Source organism: Anolis carolinensis, chromosome 4 (assembly GCF_035594765.1).
Source record: "Anolis carolinensis isolate JA03-04 chromosome 4, rAnoCar3.1.pri, whole genome shotgun sequence".
Classification (NCBI taxonomy): Eukaryota; Metazoa; Chordata; class Lepidosauria; order Squamata; family Dactyloidae; genus Anolis; species Anolis carolinensis.
In genome coordinates, this window is record NC_085844.1 from 78,866,588 (window position 1) to 78,892,471 (window position 25,884).

Here is a 25,884-nt window from a genome sequence, read left to right on the forward strand (position 1 = left end):
AGAACCAGAAGCAACTTCCAGTTAAAATTTTTGGTCACAGCAACATTATTTTGTTCAGTATTCCCTGATCTAGTTGATGCTAAAAGCTATGGTATTTTGTTGACATATCCAAGAGAAAAGAAAAGAGAATGAACACATGCACAAACTAAATAGCAAGTGACATAGAGGAGAAAGGCAGAGTAAGCACTTCAAGCAGTGGAAGTGTTCATTCAGTGAGTTGACAAACAAAAAGAGAATGAACTAAGAAAGTCACAAAAACCTAATGCAAGAATCTAGCTAAGGATCAGGTACAGAAAAGGAAGAAGAGAAGTCAGAAAGATTCAGACTCTGGGGAACATTGGGCTTCACAGCAAAAAGACTACTAGCAGACAGTATTAGCAGACTGCAAGTCCTTAGTACTTTATCTTTCTCATCTGAGACAAATAGAAAATAAAAATATATCTGGCATGTTTCTATCTAAATTCACGCTGTAGTTCAAACCCTCCATTAAAAACTCAAAGGCACTTTTGTTTGCTTGAATCTGTTTTTAAATTCAAGTCATTCCCAAATTTAAATCTGTTTTTAAATTTGTTCAGATCACAGCTCCACAGGAGAGTCTAACAAAAGTCATGGAATCAATTTCCAGACTAAGATATTTTAAATACAATAATCTAAGAAACAGGAAAGAAACTGGAGAAAACATCATGTTCATGGGCTCCCTGAAGTCCTATGGGTCCATGAACCATATATCAAAAATAACTGGTTAACCCCCCTCCTGCTTTCTCAAGGGAGTACTGAAAGCAGCTAACGTAAAATCATCACACAAGCATGTAAAATGTATGTCTAACAAAAATATTCAGACATTATAGGACCTATGTAATTTTATAGAGGGCCCTTAATATCTTCTGAGTTTGGTACCAAGAACCCGCCTCCACTGTCTACTCCATCCATGGATACCAACATCTCTTGATGCTTAAGTGCCATTATATATAAAACTAGCTGCGTTGCTGTGGTGAAGTATGGTGGTATGGGAAATAAAGTATTGAGGAATTGGTGGTAATTAAGGTAAAGGGTAAAGGTTTTCCCCTGACATTAAGTCCAGTCGTGTCTGACTCTGGGGGTTGGTGGTCATCTCCATTTCCAAGCCGAAGAGCCGGCGTTGTCCATAGACTCCTCCAAGGTCATGTGGGATGACTGCATGGAGCGCCATTACCTTCCCGCCGGAGCGGTACCTATTGATGCATTCACATTTGCATGTTTTTGAACTTCTGGGTTGGCAGAAGCTGGGGCTAACAGTGGGGGCTTTCTCCGCTCCCCCAATTCAAAGCTGCGGCCTTTCAGTCCAGAAGTTCAGCTCAGCGCTGCGCCATCAGGGGATATTATTTTCTAAAGATTGTGAATATACAATATTTCTGATTGTTTTTTTTTTGTCTGTTGGAGGCAAGTATGAATGCTGCAATTAGGGAAAATGATTAGCATGTAATGGCCTTGCAGGTTTAAGACCTGGCTGTTTTCTCCCTGAGTGATTTTTTTGTTGGGAGGTGTTAGCTGGCCCTGATTGTTTCCTGTCTGGAATTCCCTTGTATTTAGAGTGGTGTTGTTTGCGATATTTTATGTGCTTCTACTGTCTGTGGCCCTCAGAAAACAGAGGATTTGCCAGACTTTGATGATGGGAATACTTTGTTGGGAGGTGTTAGCTGGTCCTGATTATTTCCTGTGTGTAACTCCCGTTTTCAGAGTGTTGTTCTTTATTTAGTGTTCTGATTTTAGAGATTGTATTGTTCTCTTTTATTATACAGTAATCAGTAATTTTTATATATTGATTTTAGTGTTTTTGAATACTTGGAGCCAGATTGTATTCCATTTTCACGGTTCACAGCAACATAATAATAATAATAATAATAATAATAATAATAATAATAATAATGATAATGATAGTAATAATAATGACTTTTGTAATACACACTGCTTCACTCCCTTCTCAGCTTCCTTTCTGGAAGAATCCTTTCTTGGGAGGTGTTAGCTGGCCCTGATTGTTTCCTTTGTGGAATTTCCAATTTCACTGCTTTATTTACTTTCTTTATTTCTTTATTTACTGTCCTGGTTTTAGAGATTATATTGTTCTGCATTATTCTATCCCAGAAATTATTTCAAATCAAAGTAGAATCTCACTTATCCAACATTTGCTTATACAATGTTCTGGATTATCCAACACAGTCTGCCTTTTCATAATCAATGTTTTTGTAGTCGGTGTTTTAAATTCATTGTGATATTTTAGTGGTAAATTTGTAAATACAGTACAGTAGAGTCTCACTTATCCAACATAAACGGGCCGGCAGAATGTTGGATAAGTGAATATGTTGGATAATAAGGAGGCATTGAGGAAAAGCCTATTAAATATCAAATTAGGTTATGATTTTACAAATGAAACACCAAAACATCATGTTATACAACAAATTTGACAAAAAGTAGTTCAATACGCAGTAATGCTATATAGTAATTACTGTATTTATTAATTTAACACCAAAATATCACGTTATATTGAAAACATTGACTACAAAAATGCGTTGAATAATCCAGAACATTGGATAAGCGAGTGTTGGATGAGTGAGACTCTACTGTAATTACTACATAACATTACTGCGCCTGGAACTACCTTTTCTGTCAAATTTGTTGTATAATATGATGTTTTGGTGCTTAATTTGTATAACGATTACCTGATTTGATGTTTAATCGGCTTTTCCTGAATCCCTTCTTATTATCCAACATATACACTTATCCTGCCGGCCTGTTTATGTTGGATAAGTTAGACTCTACTGTATATTGATAATCTTAAATTATCTGCTTAGAACTGGATTATATGAGGCCCCTTCTTCACAGCTGTATAAAATGCACACTGAAGTGGATTATATGGCAGTGTGGAGTCAAGATAATCCAGTGCAAAGCAGATAATATAAGATTATAAATGGGTTATATAGCTGTGTAGAAGGGCCTTGAATCTACACTGCCATATAATCCAGTGCAAATGAGATAATCTGTGGAAGAAGCCTAAGTGAGGCCTAAATCTGCCTGTCCCCTAACTGAATCCTGGCTGTCCTTTGGCTGAATTGGTTGCTAGGCGACCAAGTGGGCAGAGATTAGCCCTCTAAACTGGCAGCAATTGGATAAAAACAATTATTGCTCTCCCTCTAATTAGGACTTTATTTTTCTTTTCTTTTTGTTGTATCAACCCTGAGGCGTGGGTGATGGGTTGTGTTGTCAAATTTCGAGGTTGGGGGGCCTGTACTTTTGTTGTTTCCCTGCTTTCAGAGTATTGCTGTATATTTACTGTCCTGGTTTTAGAGATTATATTGTTCTGTATTATTCTATCACAGTAATTATTTCATATTAAAGTAAAGTAGAATCTCAGTTATCCAACATTCGCTTATCCAATGTTCTGGATTATCCAACGCAGTCTGCCTTTTAGTAATCAATGTTTTTGTAGTCAGTGATTTAAATTCATTGTGATATTTTGGTGGTAAATTTGTAAATACAGTAATTACTACATAGCATACTGCGCATGGAACTACTTTTTCTGTCAAATTTGTTGTATAACATGATGTTTTGGTGCTTAATTTGTATAATGATTACCTAATTTGATGTTTAATCGGCTTTACCTGAATCCCTTCTTATCTGCTTAGAACAGGATTATATGAGGCCCCTTCTACACAGCTGGATGAAATGCACACTGAAGTGGATTATATGGCAGTGTGGAGTCAAGATAATCCAGTTCAAAGCAGATAATATAAGATTATAAATGGGTTATATAGCTGTGTGGAAGGACCTTGAGTCTACACTGCCATATAATCCAGTGCAAATTAGATAATCTGCGGAAGAGGCCTAAGTGAGGCCTAACTCTGCCTGTCCCCTGGGCTGAGAGGGTTGCTAGGAGACCAAGTGAGCAGATCTTAGCCTTCTAACTGGTAGCAATTGGATAAAAACAATTATTCCTTCCCTGTAATTAGGACTTTATTTTTCTTTTCTTTTTGTTGTACCAACCTAAAGGCATGGATGATGGGTTGTGTTGTCAAATTTCGAGGTTGGGGGGCCTGTAGTTTTGTTGTTTTGTCCGCTGCCGTGATTCCCTCACTCTTTTATATATATAGAAGATAGTGTCCCTTATATATAATGGCAAAATTTGATTTTTGAAGGTTTTGTCAATATTTTCAAACTGTGAATGGTTGAATTTTTGGATATGAAGGCCTAATAAAGTTAGTGCAAAGGCTAGACTAGATAAACTATGAAGTATAAGGATTTAACATACTTTTATTATGGATTTTTAGAATTTGCTACTGCTGAAGAAAAATTTGATACAATTTTACTTCAGATTTTAGAATTTAGATTTTAGAATTTGCTACTGTTGAACCAACCGATAGAAAAATCTCTTAGTAGGTGAAAAACACAGATCTGTAACAATGAAGAACGGATATCTGACTTTTATATTTGGAATCCGCCCTGAGTCCCCCCGGTGTGATAGGGTGGAATGTAAATAAAGTTATTATTATTATTATTATTATTATTATTATTATTATTATTATTATTATTAGGTATATTACTATAAGGTATAGTATTTTGGAACCAAAATATTGCAAAGACACAAAGAGAGACACCAAAGTATAGATTTCTAAAATCAGCCACCAAGGATTTTTTTTAAAGCCAAGATCCATATTAGCATTTCTTAACCAAAACTAAAGCTGCAGAATTTTACTTTTTACATAAAAGGTACTATAAGTAATATCAGCATGCTTCAAGGCAATACTTAACATATAATGTTCTCTGCAACAAAAGTCATCTGAGTAGCTACCATGCTTTTAAGTGAAATCTCAAAGGAGCTTCTGTTTCTTAGAGAAAACCAATGTGGTGTTATTCAACAATTTCTATTTTTAGAAAAAAGCTAGTATCTTTAAAATACAGCAAAGCCAAATCCTATCTGCTGCCAACAGGCAAAACATGACACTACATCAAGAAAAGGGTATATTTCCTAACAGGGTGAGGAAAGCTCAAGCTGACATGAATCCTGATAATGAATTATCTGTGTACATATATTAACTACTTTCCTCTAGGACAGAAACAAATAGTGAAGAAAAGATTGCTTACCTGTAACCATGTTTCTCCGAGTGGTCAACTGTGAAATTCGCACATATGGTATTAATCCAAAACTGACTGCGCAGGTAAAGAAAATACCATATGTGCGTATTTCACAGTTGACCACGATGGAGAATAAAGGTTTTTTGGGTTAGGAGACTGAGGTTCAAAGTATTACTCATTCATAATGGTTACAAAATACGGTGTGGTCAGTATCTCTCCGGAGCCCCCGATGGCATAGTGGACTAAAGCCTCGTGACTTGAAGGTTGGGTTGCTGACCTGAAAGCTGCCAGGTTCGAATCCCACCCGGGGAGAGTGCGGATGAGCTCCCTCTATCAGCTCCAGCTCCATGCGGGGACATGAGAGAAGCCTCCCACAAGGATGGTAAAAACATCAAAACATCCGGCCGTTTCCCTGGGCAACGTCCTTGCAGACGGCTAATTCTCTCACTCCAGAAGCGACTCAAGTTGCTCCTGACACACAAAAAAGTATCTCTCCAATGAACATATATCATAAGATTATAGTAAAGTTCAAAAACAAATAAGTACAGCAGCATGTGCACACACATCTGGATGCATGGCATCTGGAGCTGCAATTTCCAGTGACTGTAGATCATCATGCCCCATATCAGTAAACAGTGGCAACATGAACACAGATGAAGTAAATGTTTTCACAGTATCATTATTGATTAATATGGTGTATAAACATTATATTTTTTTCGTATCTGTGACAGGTTCCTGAAATTACCCCCATAGATATGGTGAGATCACTGTAGTAGATAAAGGTTTTATCCTGACGTTAAGTCTAGTTGTGTCTGACTCTGGGGGTTGGTGCTCATCTCCATTTCTAAGCTGAAGAGCTGGCGTTGTCCATAGACACCTTCAAGGTCATGTGGCCGACATGACTGCATGGAGTGCTGTTACCTTCTCGTCAGAGAGGTACCTACTGATCTAATCACATTTGCATGTTTTCGAACTGCTAGGCTGGCAGAAGCTGGGGCTAACAGCGGGAGCTCACTCTACTCTCCAGATTCGAACTGCCAACCTTCCAGTCAGCAAATTCAGCAGCTCAGCAGTTTAATCTGCTGCACCACTGGGGGTTCCGAGATCACTATATAAAACCTTTAAACAGGAATTGGTCCATCTTGAATATGATGTCTTTTAATTCTGAGTAACCCTGCCTTCCTATTGCACTATCATTTCATTTACCATATATGCCTCCAGTTCAGTGGTCCCCAAACTAAGGCCTGGGGGCCACATGCGGCCCATCCAAGCTATTTATCCGGCCCCCGATGTGGCAGCTCCCTCCTCCTCCTTCACCTGGTGCATGCCTTCCAAAGCTTTGCTTATTTATAATGGCATTTTTATTATTATTTAATTAATTATTAATTATTAAGGGGTGCTTTGCTAGTGTTTTTGGTGCACAAAAGCAGAAGGGGGTTGGACTAAATAGCACAAGGGGTCTTTTCCAATTCTCGTTGTTGTTGTTGTTGTTGTTATTGGCACAAAGACATAGTATAACACAGGAAATGAGATCTATATGCTGGATTTCAAATCACAAAATCACAAGTCGAATGCTTCCCAAGCGTTTATTATTATTATTTTCAACAACATTGAGGCTGGGTGGCCATCTGTCAGGGGTGCTTTGTTTGTGCTTTTGGTGCACAAAGGCAGAAGAGGTTGAACTAACTGGCCCAAGGGGTCTCTTCCAACCCCCTTTATTATTTTGATGATGATTATGATGATAATTAACATTGAGGCTGTATTTGTTCCCATTTTCTTCTTCTTCTTCAAAATAAGATATGTGCAGTGTGCATATAAATTTGTTCATAGTTTTTTTTTAAAAAAACTATAGTCTGGCCCCCCAACGGTTTGAGAGACAGTGAACTGGCCCCCTGTTTAAAAAGTTTGGGGACCCCTGCTCTAGTTGTTCCCATTGTTGTGTGCCTTCAAGTTGTTCCCAACCTATGGCGGCCATGAAACTATTTTTTTCTGGCAATGTTTGTTCAGAAGTGGTTTGCCATTGCCTTCCTTTGAGGTTGAGAGAATGTGACACATATTGTTGCTATATCAGATTAGTATACTAGTTGTAAGGTGTAAGCAGCTGAAGTTTTTTAAAATTTTGGTATGGAGATAAATATTAGCTAGTAAGAAATGCATATTACAGAGAGTGAGAGAACACCACCGTTATCTAAGCTGATTATTTGGCATTCAAAAACTATTTCACATTGAACCTTTTCCACGTAGACTAGAGAGATTGAATCTTTGTAGAAACAAAAGGTCCAAAACAATGCTCATATTTTATTATAAACATACTACTCACCTGCCCAGCCTGTGAACTGTAGCAAAATACTGCACTTCATGTTGTCAACAATTAAGAATACTTTATTGATGAAAAATGGATGTAATCAGACAAACTTCTATTTGTATTAAGCCACATGCTGGTGAGCACTTCAAGAACATTAATTTCGCTTAGCACCATTCAAGCAACTCTGGCAATAATAGCTTCAAAAAGCTACCACTGTGGCTCACTTATCCTAAATAGGCTCTTTAATGTTTCATTTCTTCTAAAAACAAATGTATTCTCTTCAAAAGACAAAACAGCTTTCCTTTCCACCTATCCTCTTAGTAAAATGCTTAATGATTTAAAAATTATCAGTGAACAGCACCTTAATTATTTTTTAAAAAAGTTACATTATTTATTCCTCAAGATCTTAGATACAACATGGTTTACCAAACTTTTATTATGAGCTCCAAACTAAAAAATATTAAGTCATTAAAACCAGAACATTCTCTATTCTCCCAGTCACTTGCAAATGCAAATTACAGGTTTGCTAAATAATTCTTATAACATCTAAATCAGAAAACTAATTCAATCACTCCATACAAACTAGAATTGACTCTGGTTTATAGGGACTGCTTAAATTTGGCTGGAACACAGGATTAGTTGAAACACTTCAGAAAAACTATGGTTTAACACATCTGGGAGTTTCCTCTACAGCTGAGTGCACAAAGAGCAGAGAGAAAAGAAAAACGCTTAAACTCATTCCTGTTCCAAGAAGCTATAATTTGTTGCATGAAGAAAAGACCCGAAGAGCCCCTTGAAAATAATGATCCACTTGCTTGCTAGTTGAATAGGTGAGAGCAGTGTGAGATGTCAGGGAAAACACAGCAGAGACGTGTATATTTTAATCTTTCACAATTAATGATATTATTAATTTTCTCTGACAAATATATTTCAGTAATTCTATTTCAATTTATAGCTCACCTATCAAATGATTCTCAAAGAAGGATGCTTCCCCAAACCCATTCTCAACCTTGATCCTCTGACGGATTGTGTCTGCTCAAGAAAATACATTTGTTTTTAGAGGAAATAAAATGCTAAAGAGCCTGCTAAAGTAACTGAGCAACAGCAGTAGCTTTTAGAAACTTTTAGTCTGCATAGTGGAAAGAGAATTTAATATTCTTCAAATGCTCACGAGCATGTGGCTTAATACAGATGAAAAGTTGTCTGATTGCATCCATTTTTCATCAATAATGTATTCTGACGTATTTGAAATTTAATGGAGTTTTCTTGCTACCGTTTCAGGCTGGGCAGCTGAGGAGTATGCTTATAGCAAAATGTGGACACTTCATGCATCAGACCCTTTCTTTCTACAAAGATATAATCCCCTTAATTTAAATGTGAAATAGCATTTCAATGTTGAATTGTTAGGGAACAAAACTTCTGGAATTATTTTCTTATCTGTGGAAAGCATTTGTTACCTGCTAATATTTTTCCTCCTATTGAGATTTTTAAAAACAGTATACAGTGATAACTTGGCATAAGAGTTTAATTTGTTCTGTGATCAAACTCTTAACTCAAAATGCTGCTCTTATGATAAAGCAAAACCCGGGCAATGATAGCTCTTAACTCAAAACACTCTTAAATTGAGACGTACTTAAGTCATGGTTTCACTCTCTATCTTATTCCTTACAATTGGTATGCTATTTTTTTAAAGATGCAACCTGTTAAGTGTCACCTGCCCAATGGCTTTCCTGCTGATTTGAGAACTATCATAACATTATAACAGGAATGTGTGAATGTGGTCATCAAGATATTTCTAGATTGCAACTTTCATAATCTCTCATGATTAGATCTGCTGGATGAGAACTGCAATCCATTAATTTTTGAAGACTCATATAGTGTCCACCCCACCTTATAAGAACAAAACTCCATAAACTTATAAATAACCTAGTTAACTTAACAGTTTTTGACATTGAAATTCTTTGCCATGTTAACATAGTTTGTTGAAATCTTTAAGACTTTTTCTGCATATATTTTGATTGCTTTAAATGAGATGTTTAATTCTAGTGTCTTCATTGGCATGACTCTGCTAATTTAATTCACATTGAATTAATTAAGTTTGACTCCGAATTTTCTCAGGAAATGTGCTTTAAAAATCAAGTCGATGATCTGCTGTTGAAATATCAACTGGCATTTCAATGATTAAACCAAGCTGAACTAACTTGTGACCACTTGATTCTAGCATATTTCCAACAGCTATTTATCTTGTCCTCACTGGATGCCAGCAGCAAACAAAACACTGCAATTTCTCTTGAGGGTTGGATGACAACTTGATGAACAAATTTATCATCTGTTGTTACCAGAGAAGTATTTAACTTCTTGTCTCAGTCAAAGAAAAAAGTCCACCATAATTATGCAATGGCCTTTCCTATGAATTAGAATAACACTGATAGAATAGGACAATATAGCAAGAACATACTGTATTTAATAAAAGATGAAAACCAAAGAACCTAAAATGAAGCCTTTTCAAGGACATGTGTACACATAACGCAATCATAAGTCCAATGAGATTTATTCTCAGGTAGTTAGACAATACAATTATAGCCTGAATTTCTTGGCCAACTGATATCATTCTAATCCCGATTTAGGGAGGCTGTTAGCACACATCTCAAACAAGAAAGTAAGCATGATAAATGTATGCTTTTATATAAAACAGGAAGGATTAAATTGGAAAAATCAAATATTGAACTTACCGTTTTGTCTTTTTGTATTTTTCTAGCTGTAGCACTTGCATATGTTTGTATCTCTCCAACTCATACTGTCCACAGAGCTTCTCAAGATATAGTAAATGATCTTCCATTTCCTTAAAGTTTGCTTCCAACTGGACTGTGTGTTAAAATATTCAAATATCAGAATCCCTCCTTACTAAAGCAAAACCTGATAATGAGTACCTACATGATGTCTGGAGAGAATGTATACTGGAGATATAAGTAACCCAAAATATTCTAATTTTTTTCAATTCCTGAATCTACCAAGAATAAACAAATCTCTCTCGGAAGCTCTTGGGTATTCCCACTACCACAACCAAGGATTACCAGATATTGGATAAGTTTCAAAACATTTTTTATTTAAAATTGTGTTAACACAGGGGTTTTTTCTAGCCAAAGCCTCCCAATGCAGTTCCCAAGGCAATATGAGCATATAAACAGTATGAACCTTTAAAAAGGAAATCAATGAAACATAGTCTGAAATAAGTAGTTTTTAAAGACCTATTTGAAAACTGTTGAGAAATTAACACATGTCTCATCAGATAAACATCTCTATTGCTTTCTTGAGAATTTATTGTCAAGTAATTCGGATTCTTCCATATGGATATTATTTGAAGAACTATCGTATGAATAAATATAGGCAAAAGCTATACAATTCTATAGTTGGAAACTGGGATAAAAGGAAAACGAATCTCTGTATCTATTCCAAATACTTAAGGGCTTGAAGACCACATTCCATGAATACATCAGAAGAAGTGAATTAAAGTCTGCAAAAGTTCATGTTGAAACAAATCAGTTCATCTAAAAGATATGATGAGATTTTTCAACCTTACTTTCCTTTTAATACTGAAACAAACCAACTTGGCTATCTATTTATAAAATAACGTACCCCCACCCCCAACACAGATAAGGGTTCACACTCCTGGGGTGTTTGTTTTGCTATCTGTGCCCCTGCTCAGAAGATTTCACCTCACTTTCTTTCCATTTTGAAAAAAAAATGGCTTGTTGTGTAAAGCTTCAGTGGAAACACCTTTTCTCCATGATAACTCTTCCAGGATAGAATTTCCCTTCCTAATGGTAGCTTTCTCCCACTTCCTGTTGTCTCACACCTTTTCTTAACTATGAGTCTTTTCATGTTAATTACAACTTCGTTTTGACAGGGGCAGGATGATGTAAGAGGGTTATAAATTTCATCTCTTCCTTTGAGCCAGGATTTCATGATTCCCAGAATCATTTCTGAGATAAAAATTCTTATTTGTAAAGTTTAACAAATACTGATAGGAATGATATAGAATATAGCTCCAAATGCAATATGCCTGTAAAATGCCTCTAAAATGCAAATACGTGTTTAATTGAAAATACAAATTACAAAAGAGGACGTTCTGGTAAAAAAAACTAGAATGAGAAAAAAATGATAACTGGGAACTAGCTTGTTGTCAATCTGCTTTGGGTGAAATTTCAGTTTCTATGAATACTCCAGTTAGCTCTTATGTGTAACTTCCCTATGCACTACCTAGTAGCAGTAATGGCTATGGGTACCTTTATCAGCCCCAGATGATACATCACATGCAGTTAACCATATTTTAATATCCATCTTAGTATCTATTCTAGATTTCATGACCATCTGAATATGAAGAATCAATTATTTGTTTAAGAAACTGCTTACTCTGGCCATAGTTGCTCTTTTATCCTCATCTTATATTCTCTAATGTTGTGTAAAATGTCTTTTAAAATTAAGTTGTGAAACACTCTCTGCAGAAAGACAAAGAAGTGTTTTTTCAAATAAATGAAAATTTTAATGAAATTCATAAAGAATCCACCACTTACTACAAAAAAAGAGAAACCAATTAATATTTCCAGATTAATTATTCACCGTTCATTTTGCAAATACATTTTTCAAAATAAAATTGAATATTAGGGATTTGGAAAAGACAAAAAGCGAAATAGAAGATGTTCCAATAATTTCTTTTCCCCCACTTAACAACATTATAGCTTCTGAACAGAAATGCACATATTAGAAGGATATTGTTAAATGAAACCGCAACACAATCCAACAGACGTTTCACCAGAAATGAACAGTAATTGTTTCTCAACAAAAAAATCAAAACCCATAGGTGGGCAAATACCTTACAGAGGGCCAACAAAAATTTCTAACTGTGTAATATATCAAGCTCTCCAGATGGTGAGAAAATCAGATGGTTCCTGGGAAGAAGCAGAAAGGTTCTATGGGCTTCTAAAGTTTGTAACAGAACTTACTCATAATAAGTGTGTATGGTATTACAACTTTAATTCAGTTTTAAGACATGATCCTGCTGCCTTTAACTAGGACAGAATAAAGCCAGGAAATAAAAAATAGGGCTATAAATAGTGTGTCCACGCCAGAGATGATTTCTGAAAGAGCAGTCACTGTGCATCCTCTAGTGGGCACTCTTAGAAATTCAGCCACGTTACAAGAGTTTTGAACAATTTCTTTTTATCTATCAGGATGTGTACAAATTCCAACCATCACGGCTAAGCTTCACTTTACTTTAAAAAAAAAAAAGGACACTCTGTTTGACAAACATTAATAAATTTGATTTTAAAAATTACCACAAATGATTTTCATAATTTCAGACAACAAAGACAATGAGGTGATTAAAGATTTCCTATACCTTGGCTCAATCATCAAACAAAATAGAGCCTGCAGTCAAATAAATAAAAAGACTAGGACTTGGAGAGGCAGCTATAAGGGAACTAGACAAGATCCTAAAGTATCAAGATATATAAACAAATACTAAAATCAGGATTGTCAATGCCACTGTATTTCCAATTTCTGTGTATGGGTGATGGGTGTGAAAACTAGATAGTGAAGATAATGCTAGGAAAAGATGTGGTGCTGCAGGAGCATTATGAGGATATTATGGACTGCCAAAAAGACAGATAAATAGGCCTGGAAGGACATATCATGAGAAGAGGAAGACCACAACAACAGTGGATAAATTCAAGGAAGGAAGCCATACATACAAATTTCAGACCTGAGCAGGGCTGTTGAGATCAGGCTTATCTGGAGATCTCTCATTCATAGGATGACATTGATTATAAACTGAAAGCAACCTGAGAGCAGTTAACAACAACAATTTTACACCCTTCAAGATTTTACAGAATTAAAACTGGAACACATGCGGCCAAGCAATATCAGAATGCGATCAAGATGACAAAAGATATTTATGGGGAAAAACAAACAAGCTAGGAATGGATGCACTAGCTGGCTTTTGCCTAAGGCTACTGGGAAGAGAAAGATTTTGCCCCTCTTCTCCTTTACTTTCTACTTGGTTAATAGAGGCAAGATAGAATGGAACAATATAGCAGGAATGCTATACTTGTGCACTTTCAATTCAGTTGCCAGCAACTGAAATAAGCTAAGGACAGGGGAGAAAATAGAAGGATAGAGAAACTGGGAGATTCTAAAAGAGGCCTAAAAAGTGAGGTAACAGAGAATTAATCCTACTCACATTCAGAGGGTATCTAATTTTAACACTAAAGGTAAATTGTATTACTTCTGGCACCATTGAGCATCTAATCTGAATTTCAAAACAACACTGTAGCAAACTATCAAGTAGAATTTACAGATAAGGGTTTACTACAAAAACACAGAGCTGAAATTCTTACTTTGAAGGCCAAGTTACACATCATATGAGGAGAGCTATGATTTACCTCTCAATTACTTAAAAATTGAAAGATGTTAAACACGCTATAATAGTGATAGAAAGCAAAGCAGAAAGAGTTATCCCACACTTCTTGTACTACCCCTTCTTCCCAGCCAAAGCTGATATCTGGTCTGAAGAGGTGGGGAATACATGTAACTTATGATATCTGTGTTTTTTCACAGAGCAAATACAACTTTCAGGGGGAAAGTGAATATCTGGGGAGATCAAGCAAAGGTCCATGAGTGCAACATTTTGTCTGACCTAAAAAGGTGATTAAAGGGAATTAACTTTCAATAAAGCTTAAGTTCATGCAACTCCAGAAAAAGTAAGATTATATTTTAGAACTCCTGTTGAAGCATAGATGACATTTAATTTCAAAACAAAACATAATCTATCAGAGGAAAATAACATTTCAGAACATCTACAGTGGTGTCCAATCTTTGATCTTCCAGGTATTTGGGTCTCCACCTCCCAGAAGCCCCAGGTATCTTGACCAAAGGTCAGGAATTCTGGGAGCTGAAGTCCAAAGCACCTGAAGGACCAGAGATTGGACACAACTGATCTAAAACAATCCAAATACATTCTATCATTCAAAGAAAAATGAACACCATACAGCAACATGTAGTAATGTGAAGTTTAGAACACTGCTCTTTCAATATTCCCCCTCCATTTTTTTTCTCCAGGTTCTCTACACACAACTGAGATCCTCAGTTTGCCATTGCTACTGAACTATTCTGGGTCAGATACATGTCCAGATTTTTTTTTCTACTTAAACTTTGTTTTACTCCAAAAACCTTTAGATCTCCCATGCATGCCTGTATAACCCTTTTATTTCCAAGGATACCATTATGGTAACTGAAAAATCTAATCTGAATGCATGATGTTGTTATAGAAAATTATACTGCTTCATACTTGAGTCTATCTACACCAGTGGTGTCACATTTGTTACCCTCCAGGTATTTTGGACTTCAGCTCCCAGCATTCCTAACCACTGGACAAACTGGGAGCTTCTGGGAGTTGAAACACCAAACATCTGCAGGGCCACAAATTTGACACCTCTGTGTTTGACACCACTTTAACTGCCATATCTCAATGCTATGGTATCACGGGAGTTGCAATATTACAAGGTCTTTAGCCTTCTCTGCCAAAGAATACTGGTGCCTCACCAAATTATAAATCCTAGGATTCCATACCATCAAGCCATGGCAGTTAAAGTGGTGTCAAACTTCATTAACTCTACAGTAGAGATGTAACCTTAGTCATTCTGGTGGAAGACTTCAATTAGCAGACTGGTTCTCTTGGAATATTCAGTAGCTTCTGTGATGTCTCTCTGAATTACGATTGGAGAGGTACTGTTTTGTGGAAGCACCTGCCCTTTTTGGAGTAATTTCCAGAATACGTTCTGTTCCAGTCCACAGCTGAAGGGGTACTGCTTCTATGTTTAAATATATATGAAACTATCCGAGAAACATAGCATAATGACATTTAGGTTGAAAAGTCATCAATACGTTGACATTGCACAGCTCCACTGTAAGGGGCCCTGTTGACTAATTCCAGGATGGCAGAACATTTAAATCTGTTTCTTGTTGCCTCTACTGCTTCCACAATATTTGTAACCTGTCTTAAGGAAACATTTCTGAAAGACTAGGTATAACATTTCTGAAACATTTTGATGGACTAGGTTTCAAAAGCAAAGTATGCAGACACTTACTTAGAGTAGCTGTTGTGGATTCCAAATCTGCTAAGAAGACTGGAATTTGCTGGAGCTGTTCCTGGAGGTCTAAGAGACTGCTTCTCCTTTTCTCCCAGTGAGCAGAGAGCATCACAACTTCGCTGTCCACCAACTGTAATGTTTAACATCAAAGACAAAACTAAAATTATGACATTGGCACTAACCGTTTATACATTACAATAATCAAGATATCAAATTTTTTATAGCTATACTAGCTGTGCCCGGCCACGCGTTGCTGTGGCTTATGGGAATCATTTGTTGGTCAAGTAGAATATCAGTGAATAGCCTTGTAGCCTCAAAAGCCTGGCCATTTTCTTCTTATGGGAATCCTTGTTTGGTGAGCTGGAATACAATGGAATAGCCTTGCTGCTTGGAAGACTGGGTACTTGCGTTCTAGGAGAATGGCTTTTTGGGCTGTTAGAATTGTAATGAATAGCCTCGCTGCTTAAAAGCCTGGCTGCTTGCTACCTAGGGGAATCTTTGGTTGGTCAGCTTCAATAGTACAGAGTAGTATCGCTGCTTCAAAGCCTGGCTGCCTTCTACCAAGGTTAATCCTTTGTTGGTCTGGTTGAATTGGACTGAATAGCCTTGCAGCTTCAATGCCTAGCTGTGTTATACCTAGGGGAATCCTTGTTTGGCGAGCTGGAGTAGCACCCTCAATCAAAGAGTCGCTTTGAAGCCTGGCTACTTCCTTTGTAGGGGAATCCTTATTTGGCCAGCTTGAATTGCACCGAATAGTCTTGCAGCTTAAAAGCCTGGCCGCTTTCTACCTTGTGGAATCCTTGGTTGACCAGGTTGAATGGCTATGAAAAGTCTTGGTGCAACAAGTATAAATGCTGCAATTAGTCACCTTGATTAGCATTTAATGGCCTTGCAGTTTCAAAGCCTGGCTGCTTCCTGCCTGGGGGAACCCTTTGTTGGGAGGTGTTAGCTGGCCCTGATTGTTTCCTGTCTGGAATTCTCAGTTTGTCGAGTGTTGTTCTTTACTTACTGTCCTGATTATAGAGATTATATTGTTCTGTTTTATTATACCACAGTAATTTTATATACAGTATTGTATTTATAATCTTATATTATTTGCTTTGAACTGGATTATATGAGGCCCCTTCTACATAATTATATAAAATCCACACTCAACTGGATTATATATCAGTGTGGACTAAAGATAACCCAGTTCAAAGCAGATACTGTGGGTTATATCTGCCTTGGCATTCTGGGTTATATAGCTGTGTGGAAGGGTCTTGAGTCTACACTGTCATATCATTGAGTTCAAATCAGATAATCTGTATTTTATCAGCAGTGTGGAACAGGCCTAAGTGAGGCCTAACTCTGCCTGTCGACACTGTGGCTGAGTGGGTTGCTAGGAGAAGATGGGGACGCGGCCTATTCTTCTGACTGGCAACCAGGGAAAATGGCTTTTCCACATCTTCTAATTTGGACTTTATTTTTCTAGGTTTTTTTGTTTGAAAGACATAGACTGGATGACTATGTCTTTTGTGGCCAACTTTGGTGTTATTTGGTTCAGTGGTTTTGCTGTTTACTCCATAGTAAAACAGCACATTACATTTATATATATATACTAGCTGTGCCCAGCCACGCGTTGCTGTGGCTTAGTCTGGTGGTGTTGGTCAGTCTACATTAGGTTGTATTTATGCTGCAACCTCCACCCTTCTTTATACTCACATTAGTAGTAGTATTTGAAGTCTGTTACCTTCTTCAATTTTTGTGTTGATTGATAATTGCTTGAGATCCCTGTTGTCTTTGGTTTGTTCTTAATCGTGATGTCTGATTCTGCTGAGTGCGGTTTACATCTTATTGTGGTACAATAGTCTTTTTTTTGTTTTGCCTGTGTAGGTGTTTATTATTGTTGTTGTTGTTGTGGTCATGAAGGCTGGATAAGTTAGATGCTACTGTATTGTTTTTTGGAGGCCCAGTGTAGCACTGACTGGCCTCTCAGCCTCAGTGCCTGGCTGCTTCTTGCCTGTGATGGTGTAGATTCTTATTGTTGTTGTTGTCATTGTTATTATTGTAATTGTTTTTTTGGAGGCCAAGTGTGAATGTAGGGATTGGGGAGGTGGATGAGCACTGAATGGCCTTGTAGACTCAGTGCATGGCTGATTCTTGCCTGTGTAGGTGTTTATTATTAGTGGGTGAGTGGATGGATAGATGAGTGGATGGATAGATAGAGTGGGTGCTCTCCTTGTTTCCTTTATTCCTATGCTGTTCCCTTTCTCTGCTCCGATCCTGAGCTCGCTGATAAGAACACACTGGTCAGAAAGGAGGGTAAATATAACCAGATCAATGGTCTTTCTCTCCCTTTTGCTCTTGGCCTTCCGGGCAGAGAGAGAGGGCTCTTGTCCTTGGCGTTCCTTCGCTTCCCTTCCCGCCCTCCTTCCTTCGTTCTATCCGTCCCAGCCTTTCCTGCCTGCGGAGCCATGGAACTGGGTCAGTGGGTTGGATGGCAGCGAAAGGGAGAAGGAAGAGGCCTCTCATTGAAATGCATGGACTCCATGCCATGGGGTGCTGGGATTTGTAGTTTGCATCCAGTCCAACCCCTTTCTTTCTTTTTGTCATGGAGGAAGAACCCACACAAACCTCTCAGACAGATGGCCATCCGGTTTAGTTGTGTTGTTATAGTCACAATGCGTTTTTGTGAGTTTTTTGGGTCCAGATTGTGGTTTTGTGGTGTGGTTGTGTTGTTACAACCGGGAGGCAAGGCTTTTGTGTTGTGTTGTCAAATTTTGTATTTCTGGAGCGTTTAGTTGTGTTGTTATAGTCACGATGCATTGTTATGAGTTTTCTGGGTCCAGATTGTGGTTTTGTGGTGTGGTTGTGTTCTTACAACCGGGAGGCAAGGCTTTTGCATTGTTTTGCCAAGTTTCGTATTTCTGGGGCGTTTAGTTGTGTTGTTATAGTCATGATGCGTTGTTGTGAATTTTGTGGGTCTGGATTGTGGTTTTGCGGTGTGATTGTGTTGTTACAACCGGGAAGCAAGGCTTTTGCGTTGTTTTGTCAAATTTTGTATTTCTGGGGCGTTTAGTTGTGTTGTTATAGTCACGATGCGTTGTTGTGAGTTTTGTGGGTCCAGTGTGGTTTTGTGGTGTGGTTGTGTTGTTACAACTGGGAGGGAAGGCTTTTGCGTTGTGTCGCCAAGTTTCGTATTTCTGGGGTGTTTAGTTGTGTTGTTATAGTCACGATGCGTTGTTGTGAGTTTTGTGGGTCCAGTGTGGTTTTGTGGTGTGATTGTGTTGTTACAACCGGGAGGCAAGGCTTTTGCGTTGTGTTGCCAAGTTTTGTATTTCTAGGGCGTTTAGTTGTGTTGTTATAGTCATGATGTGTTGTTGTGAGTTTTGTGGGTCCGGATTGTGGTTTTGTGGTGTGGTTGTGTTGTTGTAACCGGGAGGAAAGGCTTTTGCATTGTGTTGCCAAGTTTCGTATTTCTGGGATGTTTAGTTTTGTTGTTATAGTCACTGCGCCCGCAACTTTATCCTTTTATATATATATATATATATATATATATATATATATATATATATATATATTAGCTGTGCCCGGCCATGCGTTGCTGTGGCTTAGTCTGGTGGTGTTGGTCAGTCTACATTAGGTTGTATTTATGCTGTGACCTCCACCCTTCTTTATACTCACATTAGTAGTAGTATTTGAAGTCTGTTACCTTCTTCAATTTTTGTGTTGATTGATAATTGCTTGAGATCCCTGTTGTCTTTGGTTTGTTGTTAATCGTGATGTCTGATTCTGCTGAGTGTGGTTTATATTTTTATTGTGGTAAAATAGTCTCTCTTTTTTTGCCTGTGTAGGTGTTTATTATTGTTGTTGTTGTAGTGGTCATGAAGGCTGGATAAGTTAGATGCTACTGTATTGTTTTTTGGAGGCCCAGTGTAGCACTGACTGGCCTCTCAGCCTCAGTGCCTGGCTGCTTCTTGCCTGTGATGGTGTTGATTCTTATTGTTGTTGTTGTCATTGTTATTATTGTAATTGTTTTTTTGGAAGCCAAGTGTGAATGTAGGGATTGGGGAGGTGGATGAGCACTGAATGGCCTTGTAGACTCAGTGCATGGCTGATTCTTGCCTGTGTAGGTGTTTATTATTAGTGGGTGAGTGGATGGATAGATGAGTGGATGGACAGATAGAGTGGGTGCTCTCCTTGTTTATTCCTATGCTGTTCCCTTTCTCTGCTCCGATCCTGGGCTCGCTGATAAGAACACACTGGTCAGAAAGGAGGGTAAATATAACCGGATCAATGGTCTTTCTCTCCCTTTTGCTCTTGGCCTTCCGGGCAGAGTGGGAGGGCTCTTGTCCTTGGCGTTCCTTCGCTTCCCTTCCCTCTCTCCTTCCTTCGTTCTATCCGTCCCAACCTTTCCTGCCTGCGGAGCCATGGAACTGGGTCAATGGGTTGGATGGCAGGGAAAGGGAGAAGGAAGAGGCCTCTAATTGAAATGCATGGACTCCATGTCATGGGGTGCTGGAATTTGTAGTTTGCATCCAGTCCAACCCCTTTCTTTCTTTTTGTCGTGGAGGAAGAACCCACCCAAACCACTCAGACAGATGGCCACAATGCATTGTGAGTTTTTTGGGTCCAGATTGTGGTTTTGTGGTGTGGTTGTGTTGTTACAACCGGGAGGCAAGGCTTTTGCGTTGTGTTGTCAAATTTTGTATTTCTGGGGCGTTTAGTTGTGTTGTTATAGTCACGATGCATTGTTGTGAGTTTTGTGGGTCCGGATTGTGTTTTGTGGTGTGATTGTGTTCTTACAACTGGAAGGCAAGGCTTTTGCGTTGTTTTGCCAAGTTTCATATTTCTAGGGCGTTTAATTGTGTTATTATAGTCATGATGCATTGTTGTGAATTTTGTGGGTCTGGATTGTGGTTTTGTGGTGTGATTGTGTTGTTACAACCGGGAGGCAAGGCTTTTGCGTTGTTTTGTCAAATTTTGTATTTCTGGGGCGTTTAGTTGTGTTGTTATAGTCACGATGCGTTGTTGTGAGTTTTGTGCGTCCGGACTGTGGTTTTGTGGTGTGGTTGTATTGTTACAACGGGGAGGAAAGGCTTTTGCGTTGTGTTGTCAAGTTTTGTATTTCTGGGGCATTTAGTTGTGTGGCAAGTTTTGTATTTCTGGGGCGTTTAGTTGTGTTGTTATAGTCACGATGCATTGTTGTGAGTTTTATGGGTCCGGATTGTGGTTTTGTGGTGTGGTTGTGTTGTTACAACTGGGAGGGAAGGCTTTTGCGTTGTGTGGCCAAGTTTCGTATTTCTGGGGTGTTTAGTTGTGTTGTTATAGTCACGGTGCATTGTTGTGAGTTTTGTGGGTCCAGTGTGGTTTTGTGGTGTGATTGTGTTGTTGTAACCGGGAGGCAAGGCTTTTGCATTGTGTTGCCAAGTTTTGTATTTCTGGGATGTTTAGTTTTGTTGTTATAGTCACTGCGCCCGCAACTTTATCCTTTTATATATATAGATATACACACACACACACACATATACAGTAGAGTCTCACTTATCCAACATTCTAGATTATACAGCACATTTTTGTAGTCAATGTTTTCAATATATCATGATATTTTGGTGCTAAATTCGTAAATACAGTAATTACTACATAGCATTACTGCGTATTGAACTACCTTTTCTGTCAAATTTGTTGTATAACATATGTTTCGGTGTTAATTTGTAGAATCATAAGCTAATTTGATGTTTAATAGGCTTTTCCTTAATCCCTCCTTATTATCCAACATATCCGCTTATCCAACCTTCTGCCGGCCCATTTACTTTGGATAAGTGAGACTCTACTGTGTGTGTGTGTGTGTATAGATAGATAGATAGATTTACAGTTACCAGCCACACTTCCCTATGACCAAAATGCTAACCACAACTAATTTCAGCTACTACTTCCATGAGATTTATGCTGAATTATCCTTTTTTTAATGTGTTATTTTGATATAACATAGAGAGAAATACATGGTCACTTTAAAATAAAAAGAAAAATACAATAAAAAATTAACAATATTTCCACTCTGCAACTCTATGGTGTAAATGCACATCTTCCCATCATCTCTCCAAAAATGAGTATGTGTCATTTACTATTATATTTTCAAAGAGATAGCTGTGTTAACATGACTAAGCCTCAAAAAGAAAAATGAGTTTTGTGAAACCTTTTTATATGCGTTTTTGAAGATGACAGCTAACTCCAGATGTCCCTGAAGCCTACTATTTAAAAGGCATCTGAAGAAATAGGCTACCATTCACAAATGTCTACTGAAGTAAATGGGTTTGTCTTCAGAGTGCCAAAAAAACTCTTCCTTTTTCTTTATCACCTCTATTTAACGACATTTAAAATCAAAAATGTCCAAAGCAATTGTTTTAATTACCTCATAGTACAGGCATCCATAAACTTTTTGACCAAAACAATCAAATGTTGGCTTGGGACAGGTTATGTACATAAACCAGTAATCCTCTTTCCTTCCAAAAAAAACTTCATACAGATTGCCATTTCCTTTCTTAACACCCATAAACATGAAAAGAATTGCCTTGCTGGATGCAATTAAGTTCCAAAATGAAATAAGGATATTAATTTCTGTATGTTTTACCTCTCCAGCTTTTGCGCATTCTTTTGCTCCTCTGTGAAGAGATGCCCAATTATCTTCATACCTTAACAAAGAGAAACAGTAGTCAAATTAGACCTTATACAGAGCTTGTAGCTAAGATATTAACAAACTTGTCTCATTGTATTGAACAGAAGTGCTTACAGTTTACTGCAAAAGAACTGACAAGTCAATTAAGAACTTGCTTTTGTTGACATTTAAAGAAAAAGTCTTAGACCTGATCCTTTGAAATAAATGAGATTTCGTCAACTAATTTATACCCCACTGATTTTAATATATCTCCTCTAAGTAGAACTAATGTTGGATTAAGACCCCAGTTACCAAGACTACGCTATAAAGACGGTTGATTCTGGGCATTTTTGCTTTTTAAAAAACCCACAAAACACTCTACAGCCATTTCACCTTTTATTTCAATTTTATTTTCAATTCTTAAAAACATATGCAAATAATACATCAAGAAATATGGCATTACAGAATTAAAACACAGACCTCCAAGTAGCAATACATTTTAATATGTGAGATCTTTTCTGTTCTGTTTTTCTTTCAAACCTTCTCACATAGATAATTGTCAAGGTATTAATCTTCGGCTGTGCTTTATTCAGCTCCTAAATGTTCTCTTTGAAAAATGAAAATAATGATTTTCAAAGTGTGAAGGGGGGGCTTCCTATGTTATTCTACTGTATGCTTGTTATTGTAATATTTCTATCAGTTTCCCCACACAAGTATTTTAAACCAGTTGTAAAAATTCTGATTGTGAGTTGTCACTGAGTAAGTTACATATTTTTAATACTGTTTCCCTAGATCCAAGCCCATTTCAGTATATAAAACTTCAAAATACATTAAAGCCCCTGAGAGAATTCTATTGATTCTTTTGGTTTCTATTTTTGTCTCCAAAGTCTCCCACATTAATAAGCAACTGTTAAAGAACAGATCATGTTGTGAATATCTTCTAAGATTTTGAATCAATGCTTTGTTTTGACTTTAAAACAGAAGACAGGATGATATAAGAAATGTTGGGACTGGGGTCGCGAGACCACATTTTAAAAATGAAATTTCATGAACGGTTTGTATAATATACCATCCAATATCCTTCTGGAGAGGCACTGAACAGAAAGGACTTCTATGTATAAAAGTGATGCTACTTATTTCCATAGTTGTCTATATTACCTCTTTATCCATATGTATAAAAATGAATTATTTCTTAAACTTGAAAGGTAAAGAAATAAAACACCAGATTTGGAATTTACTTCTTTTATTGCCTGAGAGAAATGAGTTAGCAAGTCTTTCTGGAACAGAAGTCTGAAAGCCATTTTTGGTAAAATATTCATTTTAATTATGGAGATTATACCCAACAATAGATTTAATGCTAAAATTTTAGAGATATTCACTTACAAGGATGATGATGATTTGAAGGTGGAAATGTAATTGGTTGAAGTCTATTGTTACAAAGCCCCCTAAAATGTTTAAGTTCATTTTAATTTTTCTCCCATACTATGTTGCTGTTTTGTAGAAAGGGAATTATTTGTGTATAGTCAGTTCCTTGAATGTCTCATAAAAATCATCTAATTCAAGGGATATGTCTGTTTTTATTGGGGGGTGTCTCAAATTGAAGAGTTTACAAATCGTTTACCTTTTTTTTGCAAGTTGCCCGAGAAGATTTTCCTAATTAATTAAAAGACTTATTTCAGATTTAAAGCAACCCAGATAAAAATAGCAACAAAAACAGATGTACACTAGTATTTTCCTATTTTTATTTCTCTGCTAATAGTATTTTAGTTTGTACATGTTCAAGCTTCTAAATTATACAAAAATAACATCTATTAAGTTATGTTATTTAAGCAGTTTCATAAGTGAAACTGATTGTCTTGGATTCTTGCTATCTGATTTTACTGAAGGGTATTTATCTACATGTTAAGTGTCCACTACAGTTAGTGTCATTAAATGTTTCTAGTTTCTTGATTATATCAGTGAAAAAATAGTTGACTACTCCTGAGTCCACAATAACTGTCTATGGTTACTCTATGGTCCCCTATAATCCTGCCTATTACCTTTAATTAAAGTGAATCACCATGTACAGTAAAAACATGTATGATTATGCTAATTTACATCAAACATAGCAAATTTCTTAAATAAAATCTAAATGAAACAGAATTGTCTTATCAAACATGCCAATTAAAAACAAGAATGAGAATTCCCAATCTGATATTTAGCAATGCCTACAGAACAGTAGCTAGCCTGCCAAAGTTTGTTTTATCCATTGTGCTTTTTCCACTAAAATAAACCTTACACTCATTTACCTGGGAGCAAGCCCTATTTAATTAATATACTCAATAGATATGTATTGTATTGGGCTGTTAATTGCTTATATGCCATATATATTCAAAGGGATTTACTTAAAGGTGCTTAGACAAGTTAGCAGGCCCATATAAGGTAACAAATACTACTCGTAGTAATATCAGTGAATTAAAACATTGAATTGCCTTACAATTGCAAAAAATAGTCTTACAAAATGCCATTGAGGAAATTTACAAAAGCATGTATATCTTAGTCCTCTGGTCATATCAGTGTCTCCAGAAACATAAGTAGGATGATAATTCAGTTAGAAATCTGACAGTGAGAACTTAACGAAAAGGTTACCTGCTCAGCAGAACTAACCCAGCAGAAAACTCTGGCAAACATTGTACAGTTCTGTAATAAAAAATATAGAAATGCATAAAAGTGAAGAAATTCTACAGGGTTTCTCAAATTAATGTTTACAATTACCACTTATAAAACTTCTCTGACTACAACAGCTATATTTTACTACAAGTGCACAGCAAATTAAAATAAAACCTTAATCTATCATGGGAATATGAAAATAGATGGTATTGTGTTAACAGAGATTCAGTAGCCCTTATTCAAAACTCTACGGGGCAGGAAATGCTTTCGATATTGATTTTTTGGGGATTTCGGAATACATGTATTTATATATCCATACATAATAAGATACTGGAGATGAGACACAAGTCTAAATACAAAACTCATTTATGTTTCATATACATGACCAGAAACTAATTTTATACACAATGTTTTTAATAATTTTGTGCACAAAGCAAAGTATTGGTACACTGAATCATCAGAAAGCAAAAGCGTTACTATCTCAGCCTCTCCCCCTATTTGGGCAATTTTGGATTTTGGAGTATTTTGTGTATATTGATCCATTAAAACAAAGGGATTACTATCTCAGTCCCCCATGTGGATGATTCTGGAGTCTTCTCGATTTCAGAATTCTATATAAAAGTTGCTCTACCTGTATAGGTTTTAGAATGCTATTCATCAGGACAGAATATTATGTGATGTTTCATAACGCCGTGCACAGGGTCACAAAATGTTTCACTGTAAAAGTTTTGCTAGAAACAATATTTCCATAAAATATCAAATAGTACCTCTGTTTACTTATTTTGGCTTCTCTTGATTTGTCACCCAGAGTCTTCAACCTGGAAAAAAAAGAAATGTGTTATGAGTGGGAGGGGGAGACAGTTTCATAACAAGAAGACACTCTTTATTGACATTTAGCCATTGTGTGTTGCTCAAGCTAGAAATTTAAATAGAAAAAATTCCAACAATTTCTTCTTTTTTCCATTTTCCATTTCTCCTTTTCATCAGCTCGTTTCATTTAACAAATTAGGAATAAACCATAGTTTCAGGTTTAGATGCTAGAA

The 25,884-nt window shown here is 36.9% G+C and overlaps 1 protein-coding gene across 2 annotated transcripts in view; it reads right to left on the bottom strand.

Moving 5' to 3' along the window:
* dtnbp1 (dystrobrevin binding protein 1) overlaps positions 1-25,884 on the bottom strand; it is a 73,690-nt gene that overhangs the window by 38,006 nt on the left and 9,800 nt on the right. Inside the window, exons 2-6 of one of the 2 annotated variants that reach the window (XM_003219790.4) lie at positions 25,609-25,659; positions 24,821-24,871; positions 22,169-22,229; positions 15,556-15,688; positions 10,144-10,276 (exon numbers count right to left, since the gene is read on the bottom strand). In XM_003219790.4, the coding sequence (XP_003219838.2) occupies positions 10,144-10,276; positions 15,556-15,688; positions 22,169-22,229; positions 24,821-24,871; positions 25,609-25,659 (429 nt within the window). The remainder of the gene's footprint in view (positions 1-10,143; positions 10,277-15,555; positions 15,689-22,168; positions 22,230-24,820; positions 24,872-25,608; positions 25,660-25,884) is intronic. The other variant, XM_062980688.1, reaches the window with a different exon arrangement.